General features: G+C 36.7%; 1 protein-coding gene across 1 annotated transcript in view; it reads right to left on the bottom strand.

Moving 5' to 3' along the window:
• Window positions 1-1,663: 1,663 nt before the first annotated feature.
• The window catches only part of LUZP2 (leucine zipper protein 2), a 462,794-nt gene continuing 443,178 nt past the window's right edge, over window positions 1,664-21,279 (bottom strand). Inside the window, exons 11-12 of the mRNA XM_059138518.1 lie at window positions 5,984-6,070; window positions 1,664-5,221 (exon numbers count right to left, since the gene is read on the bottom strand). Coding sequence (XP_058994501.1) covers window positions 5,117-5,221; window positions 5,984-6,070 — 192 coding nt within the window. The 3' untranslated portion in view covers window positions 1,664-5,116. The remainder of the gene's footprint in view (window positions 5,222-5,983; window positions 6,071-21,279) is intronic.

Here is a 21,279-nt window from a genome sequence, read left to right as displayed (position 1 = left end):
CTGGCTGACTGAAGGGACATATGGGGAGAAGGGATAGTAGAGATTATTGTATTCAGTGATTTTTCAAATCACATTAGACATGGACTCCCTTTCTTCATTAAAAGCATTTGCAATGAGGTGGATGGAACCAGAGGGTATTATGCTAAGTGAATTAAGTCAATCAGAGAAAGACAATATCATATGCTTTCACTGATATGTGGAATTTAAGAAATAAGGCAGAGGATCATAGGGGAGGAGAGAGAAAATATGAAACAAGATGAAATCAGAGGGAGACAAACCATAAGAGATTCTTAATCTCAGGAAACAAACTGAGGGCTGCTGGACGGTGCGGGGATGGGAGCAATGGGGTGGCTGGGTGATGAACATTAGGGAGGGTATGTGCTGTGGTGAGTGCTGTAGATTGTGTAAGACTGATGAATCACAGACCTGTACCCCCTGAAACAAATACATTGATATCAATTTAAAAAAAAATTTAAAAATGAACTTCATATACATACCAAATAAAATTGATAAAGATGGCAAATAAAAGTATACGTAGGGTGTGTAAGCCCAACAAATCAACTGTATTAAAGAACAGGTACTCTAGCTGAAGGTGAGGATTTGTGGAGCCCAGATCGCCACCCTCTAGCTGTGCAGTCACCTGCTCAGCAGCCGTGGGCGCTGAGTCCACTAAAGGACCAGGAGAGCAGCTGCAACTGCAGAATGGGGCAGGGCACACAGGAGAATTTCTGAAGTCCAACAGTTTAAGGCCTAAGAAGTTAGAAACTTAAATACTAAATGACATCAAGCAGACTGTGTAGATCCAGGTGAACATCTAAGGTTGATTCCCACTAAGGACACACACATGCCGTGTGAATTGTGTATGTGACTTTGAGCAGCATTTCCAAATTCATCCAGAAATGCTACATCTCTTCTGCTTAAAGGCACAGCCACAGGCCCATGGCTCCATCTCTCAACAGCAGTGGGGGGGGGGGGGGGCAAGGGGAGGCAAGGAAAAATAGCTTAGAAACAAAACAAAACAAAAAAACAGAACGGAAATGTTTTTGTGTATGTTCTCTTCCTAAAAGACGAAGTCTTGGGGCGCCTGGGTGGCTCAGCAGGTTAAAGTTTCTGTCTTTGGCTCAGGTCATGATACCAGGGTTCTTGGATGGAGCCCTGCATCTGGCTTTCTGCTCAGTGGGGAGCCAGCTTCCTCCTCTCACTCTCTTTGCCTTTCTGCCTACATATGATCTCTGTCTGTCAAATAAATAAATAAATAAAATCTTAAAAAAAAAAAGACATCTTATGATTCCCTGCTACCACACTAGAACAGGCTCGCTTCTGCTTCCTTTTTCTTCCCTTGCTGCTTCAAGTTCTGAATGAATTCATTCAACAAGTATTTTAGCACTTCGAGGAGGTAGCTAGTTCTGCACACCTGAAACTCATTTGCAAACAAAAAATATAAAAATCTACAACATCCATTATAACAAAATGAAAAAAAAAAAAAAAACCACACCCTAAATAAAATGAAAGATTTCTGAGAGATGGGCAGGAGAGGTTGAAGATGCTCCCAGGGTGACATTTCCCAAAAAGTTCTTACCTCTGGATACACAGAAGCAAGTACTATTTTTAATGTTAATATTTGCTTTTTCAACTAGTTGATGTAGGAAGATATACATGGTAGTCTTGGTAACAAATCTTTATTGAGGAAAAATAGGCCATCTTTCAGTAACTTTTATTCTTTACCATTGACCATTGATATATGTAACATAATCCAACAAATAGTTTGGGGGGATCCAAGACTGTACACATGACTAAGAAAACATCCCCTAAATAAACAAGTCTATGTTTTCATAACTCTCTAGGTCTGCCCAGCTCAACTAACTCTATGGTATCAGTAATCATTTCAGCCTCTGCGACCTTTAATGCTACTTACAGTACCTGAGCTATAAGAATAAGATTCCATTAGAGCAAAGTTCAACAGATACTGTTTTAATCCAGCTCTCTGCACTGTAATCTAAAACAGTAAATGTCTACTTCTCACCTCTCTTAGACTTGTAATCCTGTATATTTTATGAAACAGAATTGTGTCTGAAATAGCATTATAATGCTAAACATATGCTTAAGGAATGATTAAAAAAAAAAGTTAGTCATCTAGTCTATTCAGTATTCAGAGATTTTAAGATCACACAGAAAACCACATCTAGATGAGTTACTGAATGAGTCACTTTTCTTCTGAGGCATGTTGGCATTGGATAGACAGTCAGCATTCAGGCCTTATACATTTTAGGCACTCATCCAACTTACATATAATGTAATGCATAGAAAAGGAAAAACAAAGTCCAAAATGAACTCCTAACTTAGAATGGCTATATAGCATAGATTAATATTTTAAAATAACTAGAGAAGTATGTTTTTGTTAGTTTCATTAGTACTTATATTAAAACAAGTTTATTCCATTGGAAAAAGTATATTTGTTTTTCAATAGGAGTCAATTTATATTCTGCAAATCTTTAGTAATCTTTTACTGCTTACCATTACAGGCATGTAATAGAATTACACTACCTGAATTTAACATGTCAGTTAATATTTCCTTCCACGTGAGGGTAGTTAGACTATGAATGTTAACGCCTCAAAAACAACATCGATTTACCTAACTGTTAATTAAAAGAAATAATAAGAGACAGCATCTCTTTTATGGACAAAACCGCACATGTAAGTAAAGCATTTTAAACCTTTTGGATGCTATTTTAAAGCAATTAAAGAATTGAAAAAAATAAAATGCATTCATTAAAGTCACATAATACACTAAAAAAAAAAAAAAAGGAATTCCGTGCTTTGACTATTAAAAGGAACTTGCATAATATTTCTTAAAAGTATTTATAAAGCACTTCTGCTACGATACTTTTTTGTTTTGAAACAAATAATGCAACACGTAAACCACAGTCAACTCTGAAGGATGCATAATGATATCTATTATACATTATACTCATGGAAAGCCCACTTGATCATGCCAGTAATTAAGAGAAACACATTGATTATTGTCACATATTAGAGATTTAGAGCTTGGGAAAAATAGTTTACAAGTGAAACTGTTGAAATTTGATTAATATTAAGCTAAATTCTCATCTTTCAGCATCTTATAAAAATTTCAGAAAATATCAGTTCGATTCTCTTTTTATTAGTTTCAAAGTTGCCTCAAAACATGTGCTAAGGTGAAATGGTGATTAAGTTTCCATAGGGTCCATGGAGGGAAATTGGAGCATGGGATGGGTTTGGGGAAGTGAACCTAAATTAAAATAAATTAGCAGCTTTCCTTCTATAATCTGGAGCTGGTTAAGGTTTCTGGGTACAGTGGGGAAATTATGAGGAACAGAACTCAGAAAGTAGCAATACTCCATCTCATAGAATTAAAAGAGTATTAGAGCTAAGTCATCAAAGGAAAATTTGGACCTTGATTTTTTTTTCTTCTATCCTGGTCACTTTGTTTGAAACCTCTAAGGACCATCTATAAAATAAATTCTCTCTCTCTTTCTCTTTTTTTTTGGGGGGGTGTAGCTTGAAATCTTAAAAAAAAAATACAGATAAATGACACTGAATTACTCCGCAAGTATAACTGTCACGTGGTTATATCACAATGATACTTATAATATTTATGATAGTTTGACATTCCTCCAAACCACTAAATTTCTTGGACTACATCACTGAGATCAAAGGTGTGCCATTATATATCAGAATTTAAGGTCATCCATTAATTACAGATCTCCTCCCTCCCTCCCTCCTTCCATTTCTCCTTCCTTCCTCCTTCCTCTTTCCCTTCTTTCCTTCCTTCCTTCCTTCCTTCCCTCCCTTCTTCTCTCCCTTCCTTTCTTAAATTAACAATATCTTCTAAGATGCAGTGCTCCAAATACATTAACTTGGAGATCCATTCTATAAAACCAATTGTTATGTATGCTTTATGTGTTTGCCAAATGGATCTAGTCAGTAGAAGCAAATATATTCTGTGCACACAACCTAACTGAATCATTTAATGCATTGATTTGAGTCTTTAAGTTTGATGCTATCAATCCTATCTATCAGACTATTACTCATGTATCAATTCCTATTGATCGTGAGCTACATTTTAGATGATTCAGGAGTGCATTTATTTGATTAGTGGTATTCCTATGGAGAGACCCAACTTCAGCGATGATCACAGCTGTTGACTTGTTTTAGTAATACATTTGTTTTCAAAATATACAAATCTGGGTTCATTGGTTCTACATGGCTGTTTTACTTTCATCAACTCCCCATTTTAAAATGTGTATTATCTGCTTGCATATTTCTGTTTTGCAACCCTCTTGTCATCTCACATTCCACTACCCAATTTCGCACACACACACACACACACAAAATCTTGCCAAGCATTTCAAAGAACTCAATTCCTAACTTGGAGTAATGTCCGGCAGACAACCTTAGGGATGTGTCTATAGAATGCCAAAAAAGATCTTGTTAATTGTGTCAGAAATTCAGTCATTCATCCAGATATTTTGTCTACATCATACTAAACATGTTTAATGAATTCTGTTAGTTGACTAAAAATCTGACAGAATTGTCTTGACTTTATTTAGACATGGTTCAAAATAATAAGAAGAATGGCAATAAACACCCTGAAATAAACAATATATTCAGGTTGGCACAGATTCCAACCTTAAAGTGACTCCTATTGGCCAATGTGGAACAGAATCTTTATGATCTGGTTGCAATTTGGATTCTAAGAATGCCAAGGATCCACAAAATGTTTATCATCCTCCAGTTGAATTCAAAACTAGATCATAAAGAACTAGATACCCAATGAACCAGAAGGATTAAATGTTGTTCACTGCATTTGAGTTCAGAACTGACCAATTGATGCTGGGCAATTTACTGATGACAATGACTATTTATGACTGTGGATATCCATTTTAATTAGGTTATTGCTTAAGGATCATAATTGGCCTGGAATCTCTTGGAAAATTTGTAGACTACTTTATATAAAGTTACAGAAAATTGTGAAAAAGTTGCATGCTTTAAAAACTTAGTATTTCCATCAAGCCTGTGGTTTGAAAAGAGTATGAAGATAATCATAAGTGATGTTTTTAACACAGTTTCTTGATATTTACAGTATTTTTTCTTCTCTAGTTGCCCTCCCTTCAAAGCTGGTCAATTGTTTTTCCGGGGTTTTTTTCACCTCACATTCAGTACAAGGAGGCATTTGCAATTTCTGTCAAACAATACAGAAAAGACAATTAGAATAGTTAAAATGAATATATGTTTAAGGTAAAAATTAAAATTCTAACAAAAGTAATATAAATTTGTATATGTCAACAAATACAGAAAATGAATGCTAGACTGAAATAAAATAAATGTAAACTTGTTAATACTTTTATTTCATGGAAGTATATAAACTACTGTTTACAAATGGCAAGACAGTTCAAAAACTATTTTGTGAAGACTTTAGCTAAACCATTCAACTCTGATTAATCTAACCCAAACGTTAAGAAATTTTGTGTTAAGTGAAATGATCCCTAGGAATTGCTATGATGTAATATATTTGGTTAAATATAGAACAGTACAGAAGGGAGTTCAGAATTAAGCTCCTGAATTGTGTTTGCTGTTTGTTTTTGTTGGGGATATATAATTCTTGCTATGTCCTCTGTTTCCCCAAATCCCTCCTTTTATCTTTTTTTGTTCCATAAAGAATAGACGCATGCTTTTTGTTGTTTATTTTTGTTTCATGTGCGTGTGTGTGTGTGTGTGTGTGTGCTGGGGGCTGTACCTCCCTCACCCTGTTCTTCTGAGGACCTCAGATGATCAAACCAAAAGCTCAGTGGCTGGCACAGTGCTCATAGAAAGTCCAGAGGCCCTAGGTGAAGGAAGCATGTCCTATCACTTAACAGAACATTCCTGCTTCAGCTAGAGAAAATCACTGGACCCAAAGGATTTGAGTTCTTCCTGACAAAATCAAAACAAACAAATAAAATACCTTTGGGGCAGTCACTGGCTCTGCAGTAGCATTGATTAGGGGAACGACTTTGTGCTTCGTTGAGCAGGTCCTGCCCTCTTGTAAAAGCTGCAAATGAAAATAGATCAATGTAGTTAAATTAAATGAAGGAGGGGATAGAAAAATTCCCTTGAATTCTTCCGACTGAGAAACTTCCTTTACTTTGACGCAAGTTGAAAGGGCAAGCTAGAGACAAAATAAACTCATCACGTCCTGAGTGGGAACCCAAGGAAAGAACGAGCACTCACAGGTGGTTTGGGGATCTTCGTGATGCTTATGAAAATCAGCTACTACAACAAAATTCCGTTCCAGTGGAAAGCTCTTTCATTGCAAAAGCAGTTCAATTGAAGTAAAGAATTATAGAACTGTTGTATCTGTGACACATCTGGACTCAAAGACTTAGGTGGCCCGTACACCTGCAGGAACATGAGTACCGCAAGCCCCGAAGCAATTTTAACAGTCTAGTCAACAACTGTCTAGCAAAAACTCCTGGGTACCTTAAAAAAGATCTTATTTTGAAAAATAAAATCTTATATTTTACTAATGAAGAATTCTCATCTTCTTTATTAGCCTCAACAGTTTTGAAGAAGAACTGCTGGCCGCGTATTCCAATTGGGGTTCGTTTCCATTTTAACCAAGGGTAAAATATTTTCTTTCCCTTCCTTCCCTTTCTGCCGTGCTCTCTGCTTCTCTCCTTCCCTCCCTTTTTTCCTTCCTTCCCTGTCTGCTTCTCTTCTCTTCCCCCTTTCCATACTGTCTTTCATTCTTCCTCCCTCCCTTTTTTCTCTTCCTCTTTATTTTTTTTTTTAAGATTTATTTATTTGAGAGTGAGAGAGCGAGAGTGGGGTGAGGGGCAGGGGGAGAAGCAAGCTCTGTGCTGAGCAGGGAGTCCCACACGGGGCTTGATTCCAGGACTCCGGAATCATGACCTGAGTCCAAGGCAGATGCCTAACTGACTGAGCTAAACAGGCATCTCTTCTTAATCTTTATTTTAAACATATTTTCAAAGTAACTACAAACACTGTTAATTGTAAGACTATGCTTCTTTTTGGGGGGTGGCGGTGATTTCTTCTAATCCTTTCCATGTGTACAGCAGAGCCCAGGAGTTGAAGAGTCCATAGCCACTGGGTAGCTCTGAACTTGAACAAGTCCGTTTGTTTCCTTGGGATCTGACAGTAAGGAGGAGACCAAAATGGCCTTCAAAACCCAACATCTTGGGGCGCCTGGGTGGCTCAGTGGGTTAAGCCGCTGCCTTCGGCTCAGGTCATGATCTCAGGGTCCTGGGATCGAGTCCCGCATCGGGCTCTCTGCTCAGCGGGGAGCCTGCTTCCTTCTCTCTCTCTCTGCCTGCCTCTCAATGTACTTGTAATTTCTCTCTGTCAAATAAATAAATAAAATCTTTAAAAAAAAAAAAAAAACCAACATCTTATAAATTCCACAAGTAGATGACAACTAGAGAGGTTCTACAGGAAACTTAATCTAGTCCAATTCAGATTTTAGAGCAAAGTTCTTTTCATATGCTTCCTATTCTGGCACTGTATTGCTCTTAGTGGAATACACACTACATTCCTTTACCATTCCATGCCTATACGTATGCCAGCCACCTCACCTTCCTCAAAGTCTCTCTCCACTGTGACATCCTGACAACCAGCTATTCATGCCTTCCCTAGAATGTCATTTCCACCAGTAGATGCACTCAGTCATACTTTCCTGCTCTAAAGGTACAATGCATATAAAAACTGGATCACTTAACAATGTTTTTATATGTATAAGCATGTCTAGCTGCTTAATATATTGTAAGATCCTTGAAGATAGAGGTGACATTTATCAGCTGTACCTTCCAGCTTGAGGCCAACAGATAACAAGGAGCCAATATGAAATCTCTGAATAAATAATAATGAAAATATGATTGGCTATGAAATTCATTGCTTATGAAAATATTTTAATCCTTCAGAATTTCAATAAACACCTGATTTTTTATATGATCAGATTTGTTTGTTTGAGACTCCAAAATGGTTACAAAGAGTCCCTTTTTCTATAGAAGCCTACAGTATAGTAGCAAAGTAAGATAACAACTATAATAATAGAAATCAGTAGTCAAAACCTTATCCCAAAGAATTGTAGGCAGAGGCACAGAGAAACCTTGTACACTAATTAACATGCTTGTTTTTATGTTCTGTAGGTTTGAATTACATCTGGACTCTAAAATTTCTTTAGAATGTTATAGTTATTCTACTTTTGTTGTGATAATACAACTGGCTTGCATTTAGCCTTTGAGAAATTAGCAAATAATTGTATGCAATCAAGCTCAAAAAACATGATCAATGCAGAAAGTATCTTGAAAAGTATAAGCCTTCCCAAAATATATTTTAGAATAATGACATTTGTAGGTCTTACATGTTTGGGGGAAAAGTTTATCTAAACATTAAACAGTTGTATTTAAAGTAGTTCTTCTCAAGGCCTTTACCATGCAATTTCCTAAAGTTCTGGTCTTCAATGACTTGTCCACATAATTACATAAGGTGATTGTTAAAACATAACACTCCTGGGTGGTAGTTCAGTCCAGTGACTATGGGGTTTGCATTTTTAATCAACACTTCAATAATTCAAATGCACAGTCAAATTTGAAATTCACTTCTTCATAATGCACAAATACATTACAAATCTCTTAGAAGGACATAGAGCAATTTCCTAAATCTATTTAACCTCAAAACACTGTCTTGTGTGGTACTTCACTTGAGGTCATTCTCATGAGGAAGAGACTATAGGATTTGCAGTGGAGTTTTTTCTTTCATTAATGCAAGCATAGCTGACTATTTCAGACAAGGCTTTGATCATTTGAACAATGAAAACTTATTAAACTTCAACATTAAAGAAAATGTTATATGGCTGAAAGATAATGTGAACTTTTTTTGATACTTTGATCTTCTAATAAACACTACCTTTAAATTTATTTATTTATTTTTTCTGTGCCTCACAGGCACTGTAGAAATTTCATAGACATGAATTTCATAAAATTCTTAGTGTTTCTCAGAGAGGCAACAGACGTAAGAGCAACATAATTATAACTTGCAGGTATCATGCCTTAATAAGCATCTTATTCAACCCTGTAGCCACTGATACACTTTCATTGGTGAGAACATAAAGGGGGTGTTTCTTCATGGAATCCTCTCCCATTGGTTGCCAACATTACCCAGACTGCCAAAAATTCCAGACAACTGTACTTAAGGAAGACAAAAAAAAAAAAAAAAAAAAAAAAAAAAAAAAAAAGACACATGGTTACAAAGCTTTGGGAATAAAATAGACTTTGGTTTGAGATTTAGCTCTAATGTCTATTCGTTGGTGATCTTGATAAAATAATTCAATAAGTTACTTATCTCTGGGCCTCAGTTCTTCAGCTGTAAAATGGAGCTACTTCACAGAATTATTATGAGAAAACATACAAAAATATTCAGTATAAATTCTAACAGTAAACATTTCTCCCTCTTCCATTTTCTTTCATATTAGTATTAGCGTTGTTAATGAGTACACACCAACAATTACGATGAGTGACACTGACATTACACATGAGGCATGGGGCAGAATCAGCAGTCATGTAATTCCCACACACAGAAGTGAAAGAGGCAAGAAGGGGGAGAGAGAAGAAAATGGAGACATGAGTGCTGATTTGGAGGGAGGCAAAATCACTTAGGGCTAATGCTTCTCTTCTGACACTATAGATAAAAATAATAATAAAATTAACACAATGGTTTTTTTGGGGGGAGGGGAGGAAAAAAGACGAGAGAGGCCCCTGAGTGGCTCTGTAAGTTAAGTGTCTGACTCTTGGTTTCAACTCAGGGCATGATCTCATGGGCGGTAAGTCAGAGCCCTGCTTTTGGACTCCCCACTCTGGGGTGGGGCAGGGGGAATCTGCTTGAAAGATTCTCTCCCTCTGCTCCTCCCACCACGTGCATGTAGGCATGACCACACACTCTCTCTCTGCTAAATAAGTACGTCTTTTTAAAGAAAGGATGAGAAAAATAGAAGTTTCAAGGTATGGAAAATGATATTGATATATTTAAAGCTTCATCCAATGAAACACAGGCTTGAGATTGCTACTGGCCAACTCCTTAATTTTGCTCTTGTGACTCCATGAGCAGGACCTAGTTAACACTTGCTAGACTCCTGACCCATGGAAAGTGAAAGATAATTAGTGTCTCTTACAGCCTTTCACTCCATGATGATTGGTAACTGGAAACTAATACAGATATTATGGCAAAAGACCTTTATGTGATATCACGTGAGCATGACGTAACTTACTGTATTGCTTTACCTTTGTTTTGAAAATTGAACTATAATTAATGTATTGGTTCCATACTTTGTGAAGATAGGTGGTAGTTAAATTGTAAATAAAAACTCTTTGGGGGGTTATAATTTAAAAATAAATGTGGGGCGCCAGGGTGGCTCAGTTGGTTAAGCCTCTGCCTTTGGCTCAGGTCATGATCTCAGGATCCTGGGATCGAGTCCCACACTGGGCTCTCTCTGCTCAGTGGGGAGCCTGCTTCCTCCTCTCTCTCTGCCTGCCTCTCTGCCTACTTGTGATCTCTCTTTGTCAAATAAATAAATAAATTCTTTAAAAAAATAAAAATAAATGTGTGAACTTAATATACAGATGTTTTTTTTTAAAAAATGTAATAATAACAGATAATCTCTTTCCCAATTCTTTTTTTTTAAAGGTTTTATATATTTATTTATTGGACAGATCAGAAGTAGGCAGAGAGGCAGGCAGAGAGGGAGAGTAGGGGAAGCAAACTCCCTGCTGAGCAGAGAGCCTGATGCGGGGCTTGATCCCAGGACCCTGGGATCATGACCTGAGCTGAAGGCAGAGGCTTTAACTGACTGAGCCACCCAGGCGCCCCATCTTTCCCGATTCTTTCTCCCAGTGTCTTTGTGGCTATTAATATTGCTGGCTCTTTCACAGTCTTAAAATTCTCTGTTTAATAACCGTCCTCCTTTCACATTTTATTATCTAATCTCTTTGTCCCCCTTCATCTCAACCCCTCATGTTTACACATGAGGAGATCAACAGCTCTATAATGCTCTCAAGGCCATAAAGGTATTGTTGCCAATTAAACCCATGTCCACCTCGCTGTGAATGAGGGATTTTTTTAAGATTCTATACTACTTTTTTCTCACATTATTATTTACCTTTATAAATCTTAATTTATAACATTAATTTATAACATCTTAATTGCCATGTTACATTTTATAGTTTTACTAAAGACATGATTTTTAACACAAAATATTCCTGGGGTGGGAGAACACATCCAAGCTAACAGTGTTGAGGCCAGGAGATAGTCACTACTGAGAGATAACTAGAATAGGGATGGTTCACAGAAGAACTTGTAGGCCAAGCAGTGATATGTATATTCAATTTTGCAATTATGAGAGACAGGTATACTGTAAATATCCTGCAATGATATGCCTACTTATCAAAGGAAGTTTATAAGCCAATGCTTTCTCTATGTTGGAATCTAAAGAGATTAGTAAATCTTTAAAAAAAAGAAAAAAGATAAAAGAAAGAAAAGAAAAGTTACGTCTGCCTGGCTCAGTTCATTAAGATCCACCTTTGGCTCAGGTCATGATTTCCAGAGTCCTGGGATAGAGTCCTCACATCAGGCTCCTTGCTCAGAAGGGAGCCTGATATTCCCTCTGCCTGCCGCTCCCCCTGCTTGTGTACATGTACTCTCACTGATAAGTATTTTAAGTAAATAAGTAAATAAATAAATAAATCTTAAAAAAAAAAAGAGAGAGAGATTCATTAATAGGGCTCTAAAGTGTACAGTCCATACAGCACTGCTTAAAAAACACCATCCCTCACTCAGGTCATGATCTCATGGGTAATGAGACTGAGCCCCACATCGGCGTTGGGCTCTGCACTCAGTGGGGAGTTTGCTTGAATATTCTCTCCCTCTGCCCCACCCCCCATCATGCATGCATGCATTCTCTCTCAAATAAATAAATAAATCTTTAAAAAACAAACAGCCAAACCAAACCAAAACAAAACCCTCCATCCCTCACCAGAACCTTCTTCCCCCAGCGACAGTTTTGTATCTACCATTTTTATGAGCACTTGTCTGTTATTCACACTGTACCGGAGACCACTAGGACCCATCAGGCCTCTCCCTTTTCCTTCAAGTCACAAGAGTGACAGGAAATTGAAACTTGGTTAAATTTTTCAGAAATTAGATTTAAATACTCAAAGATCTGGCGTTGGAGTTTCAGAACTTATTTCATGAGTCCATTACTAAACTGAATCACGTAACGGAAAGAACAGTAACAAAGAATGTCCATATTCAAATGGTTTGCATTCTGTGTGTGTCTGAAACTTCTACACTACCTGCCATCAAAATATGTTTAACTTCTCATCACAGCTCAACTCAAGAGATAGTAAATCTTGACACTTTTCCCCTCATAAGCATTGATCAGAATCTAAGAAAAGTAACAAGAACAACAACATGTAATATAGCTTAATTGTTACATATACATTCAGGAGAGCTCATTGTTTGGGGGTTCTGTTATCTTGGCTTGCAGAATTGAAACTTGCAGATGAGCGTAGCTGACAGTCTTTCCATGGGTAAGTCAGTAAACCATTTTTTATTAAAGTAATTCAGTATGTTAGACTCTAATCTCCTCTATCTTTCAGAAATCATGGGGTTTATCCTTTTATTTCCTTCCTAGATTATTGAACTAAACTATCCAATTCTCTCTAACCTTATTTTCTCCAATCCATCTGCCACTCAACCTCCAGAAAAGTCTTCCTAACATATTTCATCATGCCAACTCTCTGCATAAAAAAATCAATCAAATCAAAACAAATTAGAAAAATACCACCTATACACAAATTTGTGATTTCCCATTGCCTATAAAGTACAGAAGACTGGGGAGATGGATGGGATGGGGAATTTGGAGACTGTTTTCTTAAACAAGGGAGATGTGATATAGGAGTGTGGCCTTCAGACTCACCTTGATGAACTACAGCCAAGCCTCAGAAGACAAATGACTGGGCATTAAGAGAATGAGTCTCTGCTGTCACTTACTCAGGCTCATAGATTTTCTTTTTATTACTGTTGTTAAATACACACCCATATACAGTACTTTTTTTCCTCACTGACTTTATTTTTTTGCCTCGTTCCCCAATACTTCCTAGAATAATTACTGATTTTCATTCTTTTAATTCTTTCTGGTACAACCTGGAGTAGAACTTCCAATCTTGTAAAGAAGTGAAAAGTACTATTTTACACAAGAGATTTTATGACTCAACAGAATAAGGTAATGGTTAAACCTGTGGGCTAAGAAGTCTGTCTTATTCAAATCCTTAAATCTAAGGCTTATTAGCTTCGTGGTCTGCAATAAATGATTCATTTTTTCCCTCAATCTAAAGATCCCTATTTGTAAAATGTAGAACAATATTATTTTATAAATGTGTGTAAAAATTATGTAAGAGAATGACTTGAAGCACTTAACTCAGGGCCTCTTACTATTAAGGTCTCAATATCCTGTAGTAGCAATGATAATAATGAAGGTAACAGTAAATTTGTAAATCACCTGGAACAAAGTACCTGATACATATAAGATACTCTATAAACATAGCATATCATATAGTCAATTCATCATGCTGGAGCCAACAATACATGCATAATTTTTGTTTGTTTCCTTGTTTGACAGAAAAAAAATAGCTTACTATTATAATGATGACTTATAATTTTTTGGTGTAATTAGGTCATGTCATTTTTTTTCAATGGCATGAGAATGGCACTGTATTAATGCAAATGCATCTGAAAAAGTTCCTGTAGAACTACTTTTCCTTCCAAACTGTGTGAGCCACATATATGATTATGTACACAATTATTTGATGAAAAAGTAGTGTCAGGGAGTCTGACACAGGGCTCGATCTCATGATCCTGAGATCACAACCCGAGCTGAAATCATGCTGGAGACCCAACTGACTGAGCTACCCAGACATCCCAAGGACCTTCATTTTAATGTGGAAATACCAGGTTTTGGAGCCATGTGTAAGTAAATTTGAGTCCCAATTCCACCTCCCATGTCTGTGACAATGGGAGAAGTTAATAAACATTGAGGTTCCTAGACTTTAGTATTTTATAAAAGAATAAAGTTAAACACTAATAATAAACATCAGGACTGTCAGCTTCAAATTTTGACACTGGAATAAATAAAGCAACCAAACAAACACACTCCTATATTTCAACAGTGTTTGAGAAAAGAAAGAGCATTTTAATACCAAAATATATATAAAGGATCCAGAGTCAAAGGGAATTATTCTTGAGAGGCAGAGGGAGACACAGAGAGAGAGAAACAGAGAGAGATTGATTGATTGGCTCATGGAAAATACATTAATATTTTGTTATTTGACTCTTTATTCATTTTCTACATCTTTGAACTTCATCCCAGGCTGGCATTTGCCAATAGAATGAAGTCTGGAAAATACCAACTTAACCTTGCTTTTTCCTCATTTGTGAATGTGGATAATAATGCTGGTATTCAAAAGTGCTATCAGTGTGAAATGAGATAAAACAGGGAACTTGGCTAGATGCATGGAGTGAAGAGTTAGGCCATCCCAGGTTAGAATTCCTATAGCCTTTACAAGCTGTTTGGAATTGGAAAAGTTACTTTATCTTCCCGATAAAGTAAGATATCTTATCTATAAGGTAATCAAAATAGGATCTATTTGAGAGAGTTGCTGGAAGAGATTAAATTAAATTTATTAGATTAAATTAAAATATATAATTGTTCTTAATGGAGTATCTTGCACATTATAGGTGCTCAGTTAAGTTTGGTTTCTATCCTTTCTTTTCCTTCCTCAGCTTCTGCTTCCTTCAATCAAAATGTCTCTCTTTTGTCAGTAAATATTTGGATCCTATGCGAATGGAAACACTGATACTCAGTCACTTCAATTTCACAACCCTGGTATGAACACACTGACCCTGGTCATTAGAGAATTTTGACGCTGCCAAAGACTTTGCTGTCGCCACTCCTCCCCCCAAGTCTGTGGCTCTTTCTGTCTCGTCTTGTCTCATTCTTTTCTGTTTATGATCTAACAGGGCAAGAAAAAGAAAGTCTTATTAACCTACTGTTCATTAATCCTAAATAGCTTTAAACTTGGATGCCTTTATTCTTTTTGTTTTGTTTTTCCCCTCCTCAATGCAAAATCATCAGATCACTCTAACTAATTTAACCTGGGCACTGAGTTGTCTTAAAAGATTTTCATTATGGGGCACCTGGGTGGCTCAGTCAGTTAAGCATCTGCCTTTGGCTCAGGTCTTGATTCCAGTGTCCTGGGATGGAGCTGTACGTTGAAGGCCCACAAGGAGCCTGTTCCTCCTCCCTCTGAGCCTCCCCGCAACTCATGCTCATTCTCTCTCTCAAATAAATAAATAAAATATTTTTTCAAAAATGATCTTCATTATGATACAGGCACGTCTTTGGCTTCAATGCAAATATCCCATTTAGAAATTATGAAAATAAAGTCATATTTAGAATGACCTTTTTAAAAGGGCACTTTTAAGAGTCTAGCTAAATTTCTATAATATTGCTGCTTCAGCATCCATTTTGTGTGGCTTAGAGGTCTGTGGGGACCTGGAAGTGACTCCAGCCTTTCTTAAGAGGGCAGGTCCCAGATAACAGCCAGCACGGTCATAAGAAACTGTGAATTCCTGATATGACTTCTGCAAAGACCAGGGATAAAAGGCCTTTCCTGTCTGCTACCCTCCCCCTCCCACCCCCAACTTCGCATTTTCTGTTCCTTAGATAAGTCTCTCCCTCTTTCCCCTTCTTTAGATCTTAACAAGACTCTGGTTCTGTTTAGCTTAAACTGACCTGTCAGGCCTAGCCAAGGACTCCCAAAGCACTCTACCCACCGACCCTAAAAAAACTACATGTGCCTCAGGTCCTGCGGCTCCTTTCTGCCTGCCCCCTGCCTTGACCTCCCCATGTGCCCAGTGACTTATGCATTGTACTTCCTCCAAAACTTGTGACTAATGAGGTCCTTTATTTCACTTTCCCTTGCCTTGTGATCCTTCTTGAACCAAGGCTCATTATTTAGCACCCCAGGGTTTGCTCTTAACAAATGTTCATTTAACAAAAATCACAAAATGGCTTATTCTGCATTTTGTTTATTTTAAATTACACTCTATTCCTTCTCTCGGAAATAATGAATAGTATTTTAAGAATTAAAGCTAATGGAATGAATTATCAGAAATTCATTTAAAGTTCTTGAGCTTACATCTCTGATCACTATAACTTTGGTATTAGTATTAAACATTTGGTCCTACTTCACAGGAGAGATTAGTTATAACAACTCTTATGATCTTTCCCTAAAACACTAAAAGAACTCAAACTAATTAATGCAAGATATAACTGGGAAATCTGAAATTCTACCAATAAAAAATACCTCTGGCAGGTACAGAGTCCAGTTGATTCTGCATATTTAAATAAAATATGTGACAAGATAGATGCTAAAAAGAAGGAATTTTTCAAATATTAAGGAGAAAAAAATTGAATTAAGTGCCAAGTTACTTAAAAACACAAATATATTTTGGCTAAGTTTTTCTGTGATGCCACCTTTCTGCACTAATAATAATAAATTTGTCTACACTAATAATGTTAAATTTGTCATATTTATTCCAGAAGGATTATTTAGTACTTTATTTATTTACTTATTTTTCAGACCTTTTTTTATTCATTTGACAGAGAGCAACACAGCAAGAGAAGGAACACAAGCAGGGGAAGTGGGAGAGGGAGAAGCAGACTTCCACCGAGCAGGGAGCCTGATGGGGGGCTTGACCCCAGGACCGTGGGATCATGACCTGAGGCAAAGGAGCCACTTAATTGACTGACCCATCCAGGCGCCCCACTATTTATGAAATAGCTAAGCTTTTGAAAACCACAGCCTCGTCTAATTTCATAATTTTGGATGTTTTAGAGAAATATTAATATATACCTACTAAATGAGCATTTTGCTTGGTCCTGAAGAAAATACCAATATTTTTATAGTTTCTGTCCTGAAATTATTTATTATCGAATGCAAAATATGAACTCTGTGCAAATATTCAACATGCAAACTGGACTGCAATACAGGATGAAATACATGTATAAACCAAGCACTATGGGAACCAAGAAGAGAAAGCCATTTGGTGTTTTCAGGGAAGACAGGGGGAATCAAAGAATTATTACTTTTTAAAGATTTTACCCATTTATCTGAGTACAGAGAGAGCAATTGAGAAAGAAAGAGTGAGAAAGTGAGTGAGATTGAGCGAGGCAGAGAACACGTGCACAAGCAGGGTTTGGGAGGCGTAACGGGAGAGGAGAAGCAGATTCCTGCTGAGCAGAGAGTTGACATGGGGCCCAATCCCAGGACCCCGACATCATGACCTGAGCTAAGGCAGATGTTTAACTGAATGAGCCTCCCAGGTACCCAGGAGTCATTACTAAGTTAACCATTGTTATTATGCTTTCTATGCAATTTCTGATAAGAACTGACACTTCAGTTCACATTCTTGCAACTTTAAATCGATGCTATAGTAGGGTAACATGGAGATTTATACCTAACGAGCAAAACAGAAATCTGTTATGAAGACCTTATGAAACTATGTACCATTCTACTTTATCTGGAGGCATGACTGTCCCTTCTGGAAGGAACCACCCTAGCACAGTATCAAATCCTTGTATGAAGCCAACCTCTTCAGATGTCTGATGAAATGTAACCCAGAATGATAATGTTTGTTATGTAGTCTCTAAGCCGAATTATAGCAGGCCATGTCTTGCTTAGAAAATTTTGTTAGTGCAGCATCTGCCAACCACTCATCAGGTCCTTCAAATACTACACAATGAATACTGGATATAACAGCAAACTAGGATTTGTTAAATATCTACCAAAATTGTTTTAGCATAAAAAAAAAGCTGCATCATTTTCTACTCACAGCTCTAAGATTTATTTTCTGCACATTTCCCCCTCTCATTTCCCTAGTTAATACTTACTGTTAAAGAAACTCCCTTTGGTGAGGGACTTGCAAGCAGGTGTGATAGGAAGAAAGAGAGCTTGTTCTCTCGATGCTAAACAAACTATTCTGCTTTTCATTTTCTCAGCACATTAAAAAAAATTAAATGTTTGCCACCTATAGGAGTCACAAATATTGTGAAACACATTTACATTAGCATTAAGTCTTAATTCCTAAATGAAAATTAAAATTGAATGTGCAATGTTTTTAATTCTTGATTTGCTATTAAACAATATGAGACTCATTGGCAAACTTCAGACAAATGGGATGGAGCAGGTACATCCTTTGCTTTCCCCGTGTGTCTTTATTATTATCACTTAAGTAAAGCCTTTTTCAAAATAATTTAAACACACACCAAACTGATAGTCCAATATGATATTAAGGCTTTGGTGACCTACTTAAAATTTTCTAAGTCTACTAAAACAAAGGCAGGAGGCAAAAAATCCAAAGGACATTTTCCTAGGTGACTCTTTCTGGCTTGCATAGGGCAGGATATGGAATGAACCCACAAGATATCTAAGAAAATGTATAATCTCCAATTCCAAGTTTGGAATCTTGACATTGAAAATATGAAGATCTCAGATATTTAAATTATGAAGCATCTTTTTAAGAATGAACTAATAAGGGTTTATGTAACTGAATACTGTGTATTTAATTTCATATCATATACAATTATCACGACAAACCTGTAAGAGACCAACATCAAATTTTCTCAGAACGTTTGCCAGGAAATTTTGACAGAAGAAAATCTAGGTAAATTAATTAGAACAATACACACTCCTGGGCTGTGCCCCAGATCTACTAATTAATAATCGATGGGAATGAAGCTTGACCGCAAGCACTTTTACCAGCTGACCTGGTAAATCATAGGCATGCAAAAGTTTGAAAATCATTGATCTACATTATATAGATAAGGGATCTAGATTATAAAATCACTTGCCAAAAGTGTTAGAAAATAGGAAAGTTGGCATTAAAATCTAGGTTTTTTATAATTTCAAGGTTTTCTCTACTATATTGTTTAGTATCAGATCTACCAATAGGAATCAAAATGCATCTCTTCTGCTATTTTTTCCCAAGAGATTGTATGTTCTCTCATCAGTTCTCAGTGAGGTTGCTGATGATCAAAGAATCTTGGAATTGAACGAGATGCTCACATGATAGCTCTTTTCCTCCATACTAGTCTTCATTTCCCAAGTACATCCAGAACAGTTGTTTTTCATTATTTTTTTAAAGATTTATTTATTTATTTGTTTGAGGGAGAGAGATAGTCAGTGGTGGTAGGGAGGAGGTAAGAAGGAGAGGGAGAGACAATCTTAAGTAGACTCCGCACTGAACACAGCTCCTGATGGAGTGCTGGATACCATAAGTCTGAGATCATGACCCAAGTGGAAAACAAGAGTCAGATGCCCAACTGACTGTTCCAGCCAGGCGCCCCGGTTTTTTGTTATTCAGTCATATAACACACTATGTCTTTCAGTGACTGATTCTGTGTTCTTATACTTTTCATTAAGAGTTCACTTTTATATTTGATTGAAATATTCTCCTTATAGCTGTTTTCACTGGCAACATCTGGTTCTCCCCTGGAGAGTGACACTGAACAAGACTGCTCCTATTTCACATTATAGTTTTATTTCTTTTGATAAATTGGCTAAAATATACAATTCAAAAATATTTGAGGTTTTAAGTGAAAGGCATAGCTTTGCATAAAGGAATGGGTAGTGATAATTATTGAGGACCTGCTATGTGTCCATGATAAACTAGGTGTTAAGCTGGACTATCTCACTGGAACCTTTAACAAGTTATACAAGGTAGGCAACATTTATCTCCCTCCATCAGAGGAGGAAAATGAGCCTTAAAGGGGCTAAGCAGTCATGGCTACACATCAGGTAACTGGTTGAAACAGAAATGAAACTGATCAACATTATATACCAAATCTCCTCTTGAGCTTTTCCCCTCAAGCTCTAGTAGACACATGTCATTTGTTGTTGTTGAGCTTAACAGTGTCATTTCTAGAATGGAACATGCTTTATCAATCTTGGCTGATAAGTAAAATCAGATAAGGGATTTCTCTTCCTTATTCTGGATATAGCATTACAATTATTTGAAATTAATACTGCAACTTCATGTAGTTGTTTTGCAAATGTCACCTCAGTTTGAGTTGGAGCTCATGGTCACTTGAAACTCTAATCTGTTACAAGATAAATATACAAAAAATTAATCCCATCTAAATGTTAGCAATTAACAGTCTGGAAATAAAATTAAGAAAACAACTCCACTCATAATAACATCAAAAGGAATTTAAAAATTAGGAATAAAGAAAATGAAGTGCAAGGCTTATACACTGAATTTTTTTAAAGGTTTTATTTATTTATTTGACAGAGAGAGAGAGATATCACAAGTAGGCAGAGAGGCAAGCAGAGAGAGAGAGGGAGGAAGCAGGCCCCTTGTGGAGCAGAGCGCCTGATGTGGGGCTCGATCCCAGGACCCTGGGATCATGACCTGAGCTGAAGGCAGAGGCTTAACCCACTGAGCCACCCAGGTGCCCCAAGGCTTATACACTGAAAATCTGCAAAATATTTCTGAGGAGATTTTAAAGGATGTAAGTAAATGAAGAGATAAACAATGTTTATATATTGGAAGAATCAATATTGTAAGACAATAATTCTCCCCAAATTAATCTATAGGTTCAATGCAAATTCTGTCAAAATCCCAACAGTTTTTTTAAAATTAAAATAAAAAAGCTGAACTTAACATTAACAAGGAAATGGAAGATATTAAAAATAGCCAAAGCAATCTTGAAGACAAGAACAAAGTAAAGGGAGTTTAACTTTCCAATCTCAAACTTGCCATAAAGCTACAGTAATTGAGAAAAGTATGGTACAGGCTTAAGGGTAGACATATAGATCAATGAAACAATTGAAGTAGAGAAGGGAATTCAGATTTGTCATCAATTATTTTTGACAAATGTGCCAAAGCCATTCAATAGAGAGAATATATTCATTATAACAAATTGTTTTTTTAAGATTTTATTTACTTATTTGGGGGGGGCATGAGCAGGGAGAGGAGAAAGTGCAGAGGGAGATTAGGTAATAAATGCAAACACTGCATTTACAGTGCAGACACTTTGGAAAACCATTTGTTTCTTAAAAAGTCAGGAAAAAATTTATCATATCCCATTCTGTTTCTAGGGATCTACTCAAGATAAATTAAAACTAATGT

Source organism: Mustela lutreola, chromosome 1 (assembly GCF_030435805.1).
Source record: "Mustela lutreola isolate mMusLut2 chromosome 1, mMusLut2.pri, whole genome shotgun sequence".
Lineage (NCBI taxonomy): Eukaryota > Metazoa > Chordata > Mammalia > Carnivora > Mustelidae > Mustela > Mustela lutreola.
The sequence above is the reverse complement of the archived record's forward strand: the minus strand, read 5'-3'. Positions and strand labels throughout refer to the sequence as shown.